We start from the raw sequence: 15,519 nt of genomic DNA, 5'->3' as shown, positions 1-15,519 counted from the left end.
TTGCTTGTTGGTGTCTTGCCAGGAAGAGTCAGGAGTCGTAGCACAGAGGAGCTCATGCTGCTTCACCAGTAGACAAGTTTCCCCCACTAGACCCAGAGCTTAAAGTTGCAGAGACGAGAAGCACACATTTTCCAAGTGGGTTGTGGGAGTGATGCTTAGTAGAATGACTCCCTCTACTTCCCCTGGTTCCTGGATCTAGGAATTCCACCTGTGGGGATGCAGCATCACCTCCAAGCTGCATCTGTCAGCACAGGCTAGGGCCAATGGGTGCTTCAGCCCTGGGTCTGAAGTGAAAGGGGCCTTTTTTCTTTGTAAAAGGGGTACATCCTAGTGGGAGCATCCTATACCAGAAACCCTGGCAGTATGGAGCCGGGAGTGGGGGGCAGCCTATGACTATAGGGCAGCTGGTGATGCCTGTGGGTGTGCAGAGGGCAAGGGCTTGTCCTGAGCTGTGTCTGGCGCTGACGGATGAGCCCACCCCACAGCAGGAGGGAGCCTGACCCCCTCTTTGCAGTGGCTGGGCACATGATTCTTGGTTTATGCACTGGAGCTGCTCATGCCATGGGCTGCCTGATGGTGATGGGGATGTGGGCCTGCTTATGGGCTTCCCACCAGAATGTGCCCCCACCCCCACTCCATCTCCCTTCTGTCAGGGAAACCTCCCTGCTTCTGGTTCCCACTCTTGTCCCACTGCTGTGTGGATGGAGCAGGTCTGCCTCCCAGGACCACTGAAGGCGGCTCCTGCTCCCTCCCAGCTCTTCCCAGTGGGTAAAGCTCTCCCTCCAGGGCTGGGAGAGAAGGGGCAGGGGGCCGCTAGGGGGCGCGCCCTCCTTACAGATGACCCAGCCCGGCCTGCTGTGCTCCTGCTCCCTGCTTGGTCAAGTCTGGTGAGCCAGGGAGGACATGGTCTCTGCAGCCCAGTTCCTCCCCGCTGCATCAGAGTGGCCTCAGTGCGCACTCTGAACCATGGTTTGGACCCCGTGTTAAGATCCTGCACCTGCTGGTCCAGCTGCCCACATGGAGTGTGCATTGTGTGTTCTACCCTTAGCCCCAGTCCCCAACTCTGCCCAGGGGCGGTGCTGCCTCATCCTCACCATTCACAGGGCTGGGTGGGTAGCCAGGCTCATGCCTGTAATCCCAGCACTTTTGGAGGACAACGTGGGAGGGTCATTTCAGCCCAGAAGTTTAAGACCAGCCTGGACAACATGGTGAAATCCCATCTCTGCAAATAAAAAATAATAAATAAATAGCCAGGCATGGTGGCAGGCGTCTGTGGTCCCAGATACTCAAAGGCTGAGGCAGGAGGATTGCTTAAACCCAGGGGTTTGAGGCTTCAGTGAGCTCGGATTGAACCATTGGACTTTAGCCTGGGCAAGAGAGCAAGTCCCTATCTCAAAAAAAAAAAAAAAAAAAAAAAAGCCCAGCATGTTGACTCACGCCTGTAATCCCAGCCCTTTGGGAGGCAGAGGCAGGCAGATCATGAGGTTAGGAGATCGAGACCATCTGGGCACTCCAGCCTAGGTGACAGAGTGAGACTCTTGTCTCAAAAAAAAAAACAAAAAACAGGGGAGTGGGGGCTTGCCCACGTCATAGCTGGTCAGCGGTGGTGGTGGCGTCTGGACACAGGCTTCCAGTCTCTGCAGCTCTGTGAGGCAGGAGCAGCCCTGGCTGCCAGTTACCATGTTCTGCCCTTCATCTCCTGAGACCCTCTGTCTCTCTCTCTTTTTTTTTTTTTTTATTTTTGAAACAGTTTCGCTCTTTTTGCCCAGGCTGGAGTGCAATGATGCATTCTCAGCTCACTGCAACCTCCGCCTCCTGGGTTCAAGGGATTCTCCTGCCTTAGCCTCCTGAGTAGCTGGTATTATGGGCATGTGCCACCATGCTCAGCTAATTTTGTATTTTTAGTAGAGACAGGGTTTCTTTGTGTTGGTCATGCTGGTCTTGAACTCCTCTGACCTCATGATCCATCTGCCTCGGCCTCCCTAAGTGCTGGGATTGCAGGCATGAACCACTGTGCCCGGCAAGCCTCTGTCTCTTGCTGTCCCTCATGTCCTGCCTGTCTCCTGCTGTCCTGTCTCTCTGTCCTTGATTTCTAGTTGCTCTCTCTGGCCTGCTCTGTCATTGTCCTCTGTTCCTATCCCTCTCTGTCCTGTCTCATACCTCGATGTCCTCTCTGGTCACTGTATTCTGTCTCTTCCTCCTCTCTGTCCCTCTTCCTCTCACTGTCTTCATCTGTCTGATCTGTCTGTCTCTCAACAGCTCTCTGAACCTGAGGCTGCGTAGTAGTGGGATGTTAACAGTCAGTCCTTGGACTATGCCTGGTACCTGCCTGGCATGTAGCAGGTGCTTGATAAACTTCAGCTGGCAGGGCTTTGCCAGAGTGGCATAAAGCTGGGCCTCCGCAGAGGGGACCAGGGAGACCTGGCTTTTGAGGCCCTCTCCAGACAGACCCCTGCCTCTACTAGCCATACGTGTGCCCACAGCCCCCTTGTTTCCCACCATCTGCCTCCTCATTTGGCCTGTCCTCCCCCAACACCATATAACAGCAAGCTCCTTTCTCCACCTCTTTGCTCATGCTATTCTACTTTCTTTGAATGCCTTTCCCTTCCCAGCACAAGCTCTGTTTGTCCTTCGCTGACCAGGTCTAAGTTCTTCCTTGTGGTTTCCCAGGACAACCTTCAGGCCCCTGAGTCCAGGACTTAGCCTCAGGCTTGTTAGTAGCGGGGAGGCTACCCATCTCCCAGGGAGCGGCTACACACACAGCAGGAATTCACCTGGTTTTCCCTTCATTTTCTTTTGTATCATTTTAATTGATAGACTGTTTTTCTAGTCCTTAAGTTCACAGAAAAAGTGAGCAAGTAGTAGAAGGATTTTCTGTATCCTTACTTTCTTCCCCAGTGTCTATAATAAACATCTTGTATGAGTGTGGTACATTGTTACAATTGATGAACCAATTGTGATAATTATTATTATTATTATTATTTGCATTGCTGGAGTGCAGTGGCACCATCTCAGCTCACTGCAATCTCCACCTCCCCAGTTCAGGTGATTCTCGTGCCTCAGCCTCCCATGTAGTTGGGACTAATGGCATGCGCCACAACACCTGGCTAATTTTTGTATTTTAGTAGAGATGGGGTTTCACCATGTTGACCAGGCTGGTCTCAAACTCCTGACCTCAAGTGATCCAACCACCTCGGTCTCCTGAAGTGCTGGGATTATAGGCATGATACATTATTATTAACTAAAGTGTACAGTTTGCATGAGGGTTTAGTCTATGTTGTACATTTTATGGGTTGTAACAAATGCATGATGTAATGTAATCACTATACAGAATAGTTTCACTGCTCTAAAAATCCCCTGGGTTCCACCTATCATCCCTTCCTCCCTCCTCCCAAATCACTGCCAACCGCTGATCTTTTCGTTATCTATATACTGGACTTTTTCAGAAAGTCATACAGTTAGAATGATACAGTATGTAGTATGTAGCCTTTTCAGATTGGCTTCTTTCACTTAGCAATGTCTTTTTGTGGGCTAATAGCTATTTTTTAAAATTGTGGTTAAAAAAAAATACATATCATAAAATTTGCCTTCGTTTTTTTTTAGCTTGCTGCAGCCTCGAGCTCCCAGGCTCAAGCAGTCCTCCCACCTCAGACTCCTGAGTAGCTTGGACTACAAGCACAAGCCATCACACCCAGCTAATTTTTTTATTTTTATTTTTATTATTTATTTATTTGAGATGGAGTCTGACTCTGTTGCCAAGCTGGAGTGCAGTGGCTCAATCTCGGTTCACTGCAATCTCTGACTCCCAGGTTCAAGCGATTCTCCTGCCTCAGTCTCCTGAGTAGCTGGAATTATAGGTGCCTGCCACCACACCTGGCTAGGCTGGTCTTGAACTCCTGACCTCAGGTGATCCGCCTGCCTGGGGCTCACAGAGTGCTGGGATTACAGGTATGAGCCACCGCACCCAGCCCATGTTGCTGTTTTAAAAAATATATAACAGGCAGGCCTATATAACAACAGGGAAACTCCATCTCAAAAAAAAAAAAAAAAAAGGCATGATGTTGAACATCCTTTCTTAACGCTTTTGGCCATTTATATGTGTGTGTACGTGTGTGTGTGTATACATATGTGTATGTATTTTTTTTTTTTTTTGGCCAATCAGTTTTGAGCTTTATGAGGTTGCTCAGGTTAGCCTTGAACTGATGACCTCGCCTTCGCGAGCGCCATGACCTCCGGCGGGAGCCACTTTGGACCCCATTTTTTTTTTTTTTTTTTTTGAGACAGAGTCTCACTCTGTTGCCAGGTGCCAGGCTGGAGTGCAGTGGCACAATCTCGGCTCACTGCAACCTCCGCCTCCTGGATTCAAGCAATTCTTCTGCCTCAGCCTCCCAAGTAGCTGGGACTACAGGTGCACACCAACATGTCCAGCTAATTTTTTGTATTTTTAGTAGAGATGGGGTTTCACCATGTTGACCAGGATGGTCTCAATCTCTTGACCTTGTGATCTGCCCGCCTCAGGCTTCCAAAGTGCTGGGATTACAGGCTTGAGCCGCCATGCCCAGCCATATTTTTAAAGTGTGTATTTAAATCAGGCGTGGTGGTTCACACCTATAATGCTAGCACTTTGGGAGGCTGAGGCAGGAGGATTGCTTGAGGCCAGGAGTTCAAAACCAGCCTGGTCAACATAGTGAGACCTCACCTCTACAATAGAAAAATGAAAACATTAGCAGGGCCTGGTGGCATGTACCGGTGGTCTCAGCTACTTGGGAAGCTGAGGCAGGATGATTGCTTGAGTCCAGGAGGTTGTTTTTGCAGTGAGCTATGAATGTACCACTGCACTTTAGCCCAGGCAACAGAGCGAGACTCTTGTCTCAAAAGAAAAAAAAAAGGCCAGTGTAGTGGCTCACGCCTATAATCCCAGTGCTTCTTTGGGAGGCCAAGGCAGACAGATCACCTGAGATCAGGAGTTCGAGACCAGCCTACCCAACGTGACAAAACCTCAACTCTATTAAAAATGCAAAACGTTAGCCGGGCTTGGTGATTGGGCTCCTGTAATCCCAGTTACTCAGAAGGCTAAGGCAGGAGAATCTCTTGAACCCGGGAGGTGGAGGTTGCAGTGAGCCGTGACTGCACCACTGCACTCCAGCCTGGGTGACAGAGAGAAACTCTGTCTCGAAAAAGAAAAAAAATAAGGCCGGGCACAATGAGTGGCTCACACCTGTAATCCTAGCAGTTTGGGAGGCCAAAGCAGGTGAAGCATGAAGTTAGGAGTTCAAGACCTCAACCAACATGGTGAAAGCCCTGCCTCTACTAAAAATAAAAAAAATTAGCCGGACATGGTGGCACGAGCTTATAGTCCCAGCTACTCGGGAGACTTAGGAGAATTGTTTGAACCAGTGAGGCAGAGGTTACAGTGAACCAAGATCTCGCCAGTGCACTTCAGCCTGGGCGACCGAGTGAGACTCTGTCTCACAAACAGAAAAGAAAAAAATTATTATGGCCCAGGCTTTAAATAGTCAGTGGATACAGATTCTGCCCTGGTTCTTTTTTTTTTTCCCTGCATTTTAATAGAGACAAGCTTTCACCATGTTTACCAGTCTGGTCTTGAACTCCTGACCTCAGGTGATCCACCCGCCTCAGCCTCGCAAAGTGCTGGGATTACAGGCGTGAGCCACTGCACCTGGCCCTGCCCTGGTTCTTTATGCGTGCATGTTTGTGTGCATGCACACACATACACACGTGTGTATATGGACATACACAGAGATTGTTCCACAGAAAGAAGGTTCCATACAAAGCATGGGTGTTTTTTTTTTTTTGAGACGGAGTTTCGCTGTTGTTACCCAGACTGGAGTGCAATGGCACGATCTCGGCTCACCACAACCTCCGCCTTCTGGGTTCAGGCAATTCTCCTGCCTCAGCCTCCTGAGTAGCTGGGACTACAGGCGCGCACCACCACGCCCAGCTAATTTTTGTATTTTTAGTACAGAAGGGGTTTCACCTTGTTGACCAGGATGGTCTTCATCTCTTGACCTCATGATCCACCCGCCTCGGCCTCCCAAAGTGCTGGGGTCACAGGTTTGAGCCACCGTGCCCGGCCTGCTTGGGTGTTTTAGTTCAGTGTTTTTTTTCTGTGTTTGTCTTTTTTCATCTTCCTTTAGACAATCTGAATCAGTAACTGTGCTGAATGGATGGTTAGGAGCTATAACCTCATCTTCCTGATTAGGTGCTAAATTCTGTGAGTGCAGAAATGAGGTTGTCGTATGAGCCCCTGCATGCCGGGGCCAGCACAGGGCTGACCATGCTTGTGGTGCTCACAGCCTAGAGTTTGGTTCTGGACCTCTGTTTGTCTGTCTTTGAGGGGTCATGTTGGTGATAGCACTACCTCATAGGGTAGTTGGCAGATGAGGAGGGGTCAAGTGTCTGGTATGCCTGGTGTGTGGTAGGTCTCAGGAAGGTGAACACTCACTGAGCTTACTTTTCTGGGGGACTGGGTGTGCTTGCCGCTGTGCTAAGAGGAGCAATGGGGCTGAGGAAGGATGCTCTGGTGTAATGCCAGCCCTGTGTACTGGGGATGGTCTGCTCAGAGCCGGGGTGTGGGGACAGGCTGACCCCAGGGACCCTCCAGCCCCTGGTGTGTGATGCCAGCCTTGTGTGCTGGGGATGGGGTGCTCAGGGCTAGGGATTCCGGGGTGGGGGATGGGCTGGCCCCCAGGAGCCCTATGGCCCTAATTGCAAGTCGTTTCTTCCTCTCTGCTTTTCCAGGACAAGCAGCTGCGGATCTTTGACCCCAGAGCAAAGCCGCAGACCTCTCAGGTGAGTTGTGTGGGCAGCCAGGGTGGGTTGAGGCCTCTGCTCAGGCCGAGGACCCAGTGGTTCTAGCAGGTAGAGGCAGGGGCAGGCCTGGGCTCCCGGCAGACATGTTCCACAGCACCAGGGGTCCCCAGAAGGCGGGCCGTCACTGCTGGGAGTTCTTCCTGGGAAGTGTGTTCTGGGTCCTGGGAGGGTCTGGCTTTGATCACAGGGTGGGCAGAGGTAAGCTGCCCCAGGCTCTTGGCGGAGGCCATCCTGTGGTTTCAGGCAGTGATCTGAGATTCCCACTTCCTTCCCTCCTTTGAGACTTTCACCCTGGCACAGTCAGCAGAGACCAGCCGCAGAGGAGCCAAAAGGAAACAGCCCCTGCCCTCTGCAGGGAGACCCTGGGTGGGACCTGCCAAACATGCACGGCCTGAGTGTGTTTTGGTTTGTGTCTGTGCATGTAGTGTACCTGGCCATTTCAGTTCTGAGTAGGGAAGCTGGGACCTAGTTCACGCCTGGGCATTCAGTCTAGGGCTCGGTTCATTTGCCCTACAGAGACCTTGTGGGCAGGAGCAATTACCCTGGGACGGGGCCCTGTGCCTGACTCCATGAACATTTCCTGTGCTAGGCAAGGGCCTAGGTTGGTTGCTGGGGGCTTCTCTTGCTGGGCTGGTTTAGTGCTTCCCTGAGCAACTGGCTGGGGAGTGGAGGCCTGAGTAATACTAAGAGGGCAGGCACAGACAGCCTGGAGGAAGACAGGCTCATCCCCAGAGTCTACGTGCGGGGCGCTGGGAGATACAGGCCCGCGGTCATCTGGGCTGTGGGAGGCCATTAGAGAGTTTTAAGCAGGAAGTTTGATGAGTGGATTTACATTTCTAAAAAGAACTTTCTAGAAGCTGAGGAGGCTTCTTTCTTGAAGGTAAAATTTAGGGTCCTGTCAGCTCAGGGGAGGAGCTCCTCAGCAAAGAGCTAGGCCCATCACAGACACCCCCTCCCCATTCCTAGGACTTTTTCCCCACCCAGGGTCAAGGGCAAACCACCAGCCCAAACCAAACTAGCGGTAGCCCAGAGCCCACTACACATGCACACTCAGGAGAGAAACCCAGTCACATCAAAGATTGCAGCTTTTAGCACAAACGGCCCAGTCAATTCCACCTCTGTCCAGCTGAGAGGACGCCTGTTTAACCAGTGGAACTAGTGGGCACAGTGGCTTTGGCCACTCTCTGGCCATACTTGCTGGAGAGGCTGGCTGACCTCTTCGTCATGTGGGACCTGGGCCTGGTAGATGGTGGGCATCTGTGTCTCAAGGCGGTGTGGGTGTGGGCAGTCTCCTCACTTGGTAGTTTTCTTTGACCTCCAAGGGTTTGCCCAGAAAGCAAGACCCAGGCTCAGCTTGAAGGTGCCACAGAGGCTCCCCCGGCCCCCTTGCACTTTCTCAGGTTGCACTCTCCTCCCCAGAGCCTAGGGCACTGCCAGGGCACCTATGCTGCTACCTGACCTACCGGGCATGGCTCTGAGCCAGCTTCCTGGGCCCACTCGATTCTTCCTCTTCTCCCCTCCTCCGCCCCCTCTCTTCAGCCTTCCTCCTCTCTCCTTTTCTAGCAGGGCTGGGGGCGGTGACTGATGCCGAGATGGGGATAGAATGGCTGCTGTCCAAGGGGCTCCCAGTTCCTTGAAGAAAGAGGAGGGGATCTGGTTTGGAGAGTAGGGCTTTGGGGCAAGGAGACCTGGGAAGAGCGTGGGTGGCTCCCACCACTTCCAGCTGCTGGCTGGGGCTTGTGCTCGGGCCCTGGTGCGGGGGCAGCAGGCCTGGAATGCCGCTCTCCGTGTGGCCCTGCCCCCCACTTCCGCCCAGGGCATCTGGCCCACACCTGGCTTCTATTACGAAAACCGCTGCTGGCAGCCAGGGCCGGTGTGAGCTGAGGGGCTGGGCTGGCTTAAGGGAGAGGCCTTCTGGGACCGCCTTCTCCAGCGATCCTCCTTCCTGACTAGTGGGCTGGGGCTGGGGGTCAGGGAACAGGGCTGCCTGCCCTCCATCCAACCTGTGTCTTCTGTGGGTCCCACCCCACCTGATCCCCGGCTCTGTCCTCCTCCACTGCCTTGTTGGAGCCAGCCTCAGGCGTGAGCTTGGAGCAGGGGACCCTGGGGTGGCTCCTCCTGCTCATGCCCCTGCTTGATTCTTAGATTGTGCATGTGACCATTTGTTACATGCCAGGCACTTGGCATATTCGACTTCCTTGGATGTGTAGATCCCGAGGGTTGGATGGTTCTGTGACTTCTCCAGGGTCCCACCTCAGGGTGGCAGAGGCAGGCTTGCCCATCTGATTGCAGAACCTCCAAGCCCCCTGCAACCCCTTCCCTGCACCACTGCCCTCGCTGGGGCTGGGTGAGCCCCTGGAGCCCAGGCTGTTCCAGGGAAGTGGCAGCTCCAAATGAGTGTCACAGCCTCAGGATCCTTCTCTGAGCAGAAGGCGGCCCTGGGTCAAGCCCTCTGAGCACCCTGGTGAATCAGACAGGCCTGTAGGGGGTGGTGAGCCTCAGAGTAGGGAAGTGGGTGAGTGGAGGAATCTTTCTATTGAAGCAGGTCCCCTCACCCCAGCAAGGAGCCAGGCTGCTCCTGGAGCCGCCCTGCCCTGCACAGGAAACATTGCCATGGAAATGAAAGGGTGGGCATGCACCTCCCCTCCTACACCCCCGGCTGCCACTGCCCTGCCACAGCCCCTCCTGCTCTCAGAGCCAGGTGGTTGGGGCCCTCTTGGGGTTGCAGGCTAACAGGATGCCTGGGTCCCAGCCGCAGCCCCTGCTCTTGCCCCCTCCCCAGGAGAATGAGGAGCTGGGGAGAGGACTGTTCTCTGAGGCTTACTGAGGTCAGCACATGGGTCTTGCTCTGTAGCCCAGGCAGGAGCGCAGTGGCGCCACCATGGCTCACTGCGGCTTTGACCTCCTAGGCTCGAGCAGTCCTCCTGCCTCAGCCTCCCTAGTAGCTGGGACTAAGCTGCTTTGTGTTTAGCCAAGCTGCTTTGTGTTTTTTTTTGCGGGGGGAGTTATTTATTTATTTTTTAGATGGAATCTCACTCTGTCTCCCATGCTGTCGTGGAGTGGCGCAATCTCTGCTCACTGCAACCTATGCCTCCCAGGTTCAGGCGATTCTCCTGCCTCAGCCTCCTGAGTAGCTGGGATTACAGGCACCTGCTACCACACCCAGCCAATTTTTGTATTTGTATCAGAGACAGGGTTTCACCATGTTGGCCAGACTGGTTTCAAACTCCTGACCTCAAGTGATCCCCCACCTCTGCCTTCCAAAGTGCTGGGATTACAGGCATGAGCCACCATGCCTGGCCTAGTTTTTGTTTTTTTAAGAGAGAAGTTCTCAGTTTGTGGCCCAGGCTGCTCTGGAACTCCTGTGCTCAAGCAGTCCTTGTGCCTCAGCCTCCCAAAGTGTTGGGATTACGGCAGGCACGATTATGCCCAGTCGACCTCCCATTTTGATACTGGTGATCACCATGTTGATCAGGGGTTACAGGGTAAGGGGTGGCCACTGACCCCTCCCCAACTGGGGGGCTTCCTGTGGTCTCTGGGCAAACTGAGCTGAGTGTGCCCACAATGCAGAGTGTCTGAGTACAGGCAAAGCTCTTGCCGGGGAGCTCCGAAGGCTGGGCTGAACCCTCCAGGGAGCAGGAGCTGGCCCAGGGTGTTTGCTGGAAACCAGAGGTTGTCTGGGGCAGCCGTGATCCTGGGCCATCCCTCCTCCCTTCCCTGCTGCCTCCTGTGGAAGCCCTATCACTGCTCTGAGTCTGACCTCCCTCTTGTACAGGTGGAGGAGACAGTGGGGCCCGGGCCGCAGTGGGTGGGAGCCTCAGGTAGCCCACAGCTGTGTTGTTGGGCCATTTTGCACCATGGCTTCCTCCCTCTGTGCCTCTGGCTTCTCACATGTGAATTAGGAAGGTGGGACATACAAGCCAAGTGTCCCATTCCTAGGCTTCGCCTGTGCCCCTAGGTGAAAAGTGCTCAGTGGTAGCCCTGGCTGGGGGCCCTGCAGGCTTGGCCCAGCCTCCACCTCCTTCATCCACAGCTGCTGGCTGAGTGGGACTCCCTGCTTCCAGTTTCCAGCTCTTTGCAGATTCCAGTTCCTGTACCTGGCTCACGCCTGCCGACCCTCACAGCCTAGCAAGAATGCTACCTGACACTGCCTTCCCTCACTTACACCCTCACAGTATCCCACTATCATCCTGTGAGACATGCACACCTGACACTTGCCAGAGACAATCCTGAGCCCTCTACAAGCATTCCCTCTTAGTCCTTGCAGCCATCTTCAAAAGTAGGTCCTTTGGTACCATAGGAAACGTTAAAATGAAAAGTAGGTTCTGTTACAGTGCTTTTTACAGACATGGAAACTGAGGCACAGAGCTGGTGAGGAACCCACTGTGGGAAGTAGCTGAGGTGGCCAGGCTGGGCCTCTCCAGGGTCCAACTCCAGAGCTTGCTCCCTTGACGCCATGCAGCTCCTCCACAGCATTTACAGTCACAGGGAATGACACATAGATGTCTGCTTGCCCCACATATGCCTCCCCAGCGTGTTTATTCCACCAGCATGGGGACCTTTTCCATTTTGTTCACCATGTCACCTCTAACAGTGTAACTCAAATATCCATGTGACAAGAGAACAGATGAGTGAGGGGCACTGCTTCCCCGCCCACCCCCTCACCAGCACCTGCTCTCTATCTGAGAACTGTCTGTGTTTCTTGAATGAATGAATGACTTGTGGACAAGCTGGGAACTACCTGGTGGGCTGTGCACACAGGGATGTTTGCACACCAAACACCAGCGAGAGGGCAAGAGCCTGAATGACACTGTGACCCTCTCTGGGGTGCTGGGGCAGGGATGGCCAATGGCCCAACCCTTGTCCTGACCCAATATCCCCTCTTACGTGGAGAGAGGGTGGTGGGGCCTTGGTTCTCAGGCTACAGTCCCAACTTCCTGTGCCGACCGAGGCCTGGTGGGAAGGGAACAGTGAGAAAAGCCCCTGAAAGGATGGGACCTGGAGCCGTTTCTGATGGTCTCCCACGCTGGGGTCAGCCTCCATGGGCTGGGGAGGGGGCCCTGGGCCAGCTCCTCACAGGCTGCTTCCCTCCCTCGTTCATTCCCAAGGAGATCGTGGGAAGCTTGGAGGAAGCTGGCCATGGTTTAGGGTGAGCTATTTTTGGTAACAGGGTCCTTCGTCTCAGGCTCCAGGGGCCAGGGTGACTGGGAAGAGCTGTTCGCATTTCCTCTGGCCCCTTCGGCTTCCCCTGCCAGGGCCCAGGAGGACAGGGTCCCACCTACCATGTGAGCTTCCCTCTCCTGGGGGCTGGGGATGCAGTGAGGGGTCGGGAACCTTCTTCCTGGCAGCTCCAGCGCCTCGGGAGGGCAGGAGAGGCACTGTTTGGCACTCTCTGGACATTGCCCAGAGGTGGATCCCAGGCTCTGCCTCCTGCCTGGAGTGGCTGCAGTGATCCTTGAAATCCCCCGATTTCCACGGTGCTTTGCCACAGGCCCTGCCCTTCCACATGGCCACAGCCCTGAGAAGTGGGTGGTATAGCACTGCGAGCCCCTTACACAAGCAAGAAAAATGAGACTTTGAGAGAGTGTGGCGTCCCCAAGGTCACACAGCTCATGGGCATGAGAAAGTGCCAGTGCCTTTAGCCCCCGGCACAGTGGGGAAGGGATCTGGAGCTGGGGAGCGAGGCAGCCCTCTCCTCAGGAGGAGGGACCCTGAGCCCTCATCCAGTGGCCAGGTCGGCCTCTGGGTGCAGAGCTGCTCTCAGCTGGGGTGGAGGCAGGGCGGATCCCCAGGGTGCTTAGGGGACTACCCTAGGTTCCAGTGGGGACATGGAGAAGGACCTGGACCTTCCCACCCTCTGTGAGGTGTTCAGGCAGGTGGGCAGCAGAAGTTCCCCAGCTCAGGCCCACTCTAGGGGGCCCCGCCCACCAGTAGCAGCCCTGGGGGCTCAGGTCCTCCCCTTTCCTCCTGCAGAGCACGGAGGCCCACAAGAACGGCAGGGACAGCCGGCTGGCATGGACGGGTACCCAGGAGCACCTCGTGTCCACTGGATTCAACCAGGTAGGGGGTTCCTTCTGGAGGAGCAGGGCACAGCCAGGTGGGGAGACGTCCAGCCCTTCGGGCGGGGATGAAGCCATTGGGAGGCAGGGGACAGAGGGTCAGTTCCAGGCCTGTCCATATACGGCCAGGCTGTGCGGCTGGGTCTCAGAGCCTCAGGGGACTGACGGCTGCTGAAAACGGGCAGATTCCATTTGTAATAGCTCAGTCTGACCCCAGGAGCCATGGTGGCCCCACAGGGACTGAGTCCACGGAGGGAACCGCCCCTCATCCTTTGTCACCTAAGGGTTCTTAAAGGGGCAGAACATGAAAACCCAAACTCTCTTTCCCTGGGGTGACTCCCACCCCACTCCAAGTCCTGCTCTGGGGCAGGTGCCCAATGCCAGGCTGCACCCTCAGGCACTAGGTTTCCTGGGAGCCCCCGGGTGGGGCTGAGGGCCAGGCCCCTCTGAGCCCCTCTCTTGCTCCCCCTGCAGATGCGTGAGCAGGAAGTAAAGCTGTGGGACACGCGGCTCTTCTCCAGCGCTCTGGCTTCCCTCACCTTGGACACCTCGCCCGGGTAGGAGCTGAGGCGCACAGGTGGGCTGGGAGGCTGAGGACCCAGGGTGCTGCTGGTGAGGGCACCTGTCTGTCCTATCTGTAAGGCAGGCTGATTTCCAGGGTGTTCTGGGGTCCCTGAGCTGGGCTGCAAGGCCTTGCAACAGACACCTGGTCCCGTACCCCCAGAGATTCCAAATGTCACCAGAAGCAGGTGCTCAGGTGCCCCTCTGGTCCCTGGCAGCAGAGTGGGTCACCAAAGGCGTCACAGTCGGGGCTTGACACAGGTATGCTTGGCGTTCAGGGAGAGGGTGTGGTCTGGAAGTACGAGAATGCGCTTGATTTTTCTGTGGACATTCTGGCAGGGCTGAGGCCCAAGGAGGCCCCAGGCTATGATAGGCGGTGGATGTGGGCAACATGGGGCAGCCTAGCGGGTTGGAGGTGGAGGTGGGCCTCAGCTTACATGGCCCACTGAGTTTATGTGGCCTACTCCACACCAGCAACATGGCTGTCCTGTTCTATCCTGAGGTCTGTCCCCAGGTGGGGCTGGTGCCAAGGCAGCCTCAGGGGCTCCAAGTGCACCTCATCCTTCCATCCACCCCCAGAACTGTGTGGAGAGAGCTTTTGGCAGTGCCTGGCGGGGTCCTGGACAGGTGGGGTCAGCTCTGTGCAGAGATGGCCTCAGCCCACTGCAGCTAAGGAGCCAGATACCATGAGGCCCAGGGCAAGGATTTATGAGTGACCCGTCCATTCAGACCACCCACAACACAGCTGGAGAAACTGAGGCTGGGGGTGGTTCAGAGACTTAGGCAGGCTGTGGTGGAGAGGCAGGGACTCCATCCCCCTTCTGAAGCTTCAGCTGTGACTCATGAGGGCCTTACTGGAACCTTCGAAGGCAGAACTATCCGAGGACATCAGAGCCAGGAAAGTTTGCATAACTGAGGAAACTGAGTCACAGGCAACAGTGACCTGTCCAGGCTCTGGGGGTAAGAAAGGCTTCGGGATCTTCCTGGGAGTCCCCAAAAGAGCTCCCACCTGAGTGCCAGTGAGAGTTCCTGCCAGGGGCTTCCCCAGGCTAAGAGCCTCCCAGAGGAGGGGTGGCAGTCAGGGTGACAGTGACACCCTCTCCCATCCTCTTACACCCAGGGAGGGCCTAAGAAGCTGGCAAGGCCCATTTTACAGATGAGGAAAGCAAGGCTGAGCAAGATTCAGCACCTTCCCTGAAGCCACATGGAGGGTGAACATCAGAGTCAGGGCTACCCTCAGCCTCCTGCCTGCTCTGGGCACCAGGGATTCAGGGAGGAGTTGGTGGAACCTGCCCTGCCTTAGAGGGGTCAGAGTTCCCTGGCCTTCAGACTCCACGTCTAGTATCTGGCCCCATGCCTCCCACCCCGGGCCCAGAACTGCCTGGCATCTTGTCTTCTACACCTTTCTAGGTCAGCCCTCCTTCCCTGAAGCGCCTCAAGCAGAGGCATTGGTGTGAAGGGACCAAGCACCAGTCACTTCCACCCACCACTTCCTGCCTTCCAGGCTCTGTCCCCAGAGACAGGTTCCCCCCCATACCCTGCAAGCATCTTCTGCCTGGCCCCAGTGTGGCCTCTGGAGGAGTTAACGATGCCCAGACCCCATGGTGCCACTGGCCAAGGCTGATCCTGTAATTACCACAGTTAAGAATAGCCTTGAAGGACCAGTGAGGACTGGAATTTCTCAAATCACTCCCAGATGGGTGGCTAGGCCAGGGTCCTCCTCCCTCTGCCCCCCAGCCCTGGCCCCTTCTCTGCCAGCCCCCACAAAGCTGGTGGATGCTAAGGATGTGTGCCAGCTCCTTGGCTGTTCTGAGAGGTGGCGGGTCCCCTGCACCCCCAGGTGTCCTGGAAGCCAGAGCCCCCCACTGACTCCCTGGGGTGCTAGGGCTGCTGAACGAGTCTGAGCTGAGTATGGAGAGTCTGGGGTGTCAACTGTGGGCACAACTGATGGGGAGGTTGGCAACTGTATCCACTCCGCAACCCCCGAGTTCTGTTTTACAGATTTTCCATCTTGGCTTGGGCAGAACAGTGTGTGCCCTTATGAGAGCTAGAGGAGGACTGGAGT

General features: G+C 55.2%; 1 protein-coding gene across 1 annotated transcript in view; it reads left to right on the top strand.

Moving 5' to 3' along the window:
* Positions 1 to 15,519, top strand: part of CORO7 (coronin 7) — a 62,102-nt gene that overhangs the window by 16,588 nt on the left and 29,995 nt on the right. The window contains 3 exon segments of the mRNA NM_001347976.1: positions 6,763 to 6,813; positions 12,808 to 12,894; positions 13,368 to 13,450. Coding sequence (NP_001334905.1) covers positions 6,763 to 6,813; positions 12,808 to 12,894; positions 13,368 to 13,450 — 221 coding nt within the window.

Source organism: Callithrix jacchus, chromosome 12, assembly GCF_049354715.1.
Source record: "Callithrix jacchus isolate 240 chromosome 12, calJac240_pri, whole genome shotgun sequence".
Classification (NCBI taxonomy): domain Eukaryota; kingdom Metazoa; phylum Chordata; class Mammalia; order Primates; family Cebidae; genus Callithrix; species Callithrix jacchus.
Note: the sequence above shows the minus strand (reverse complement) of the source record. Positions and strands in the feature narration are given on the sequence as shown.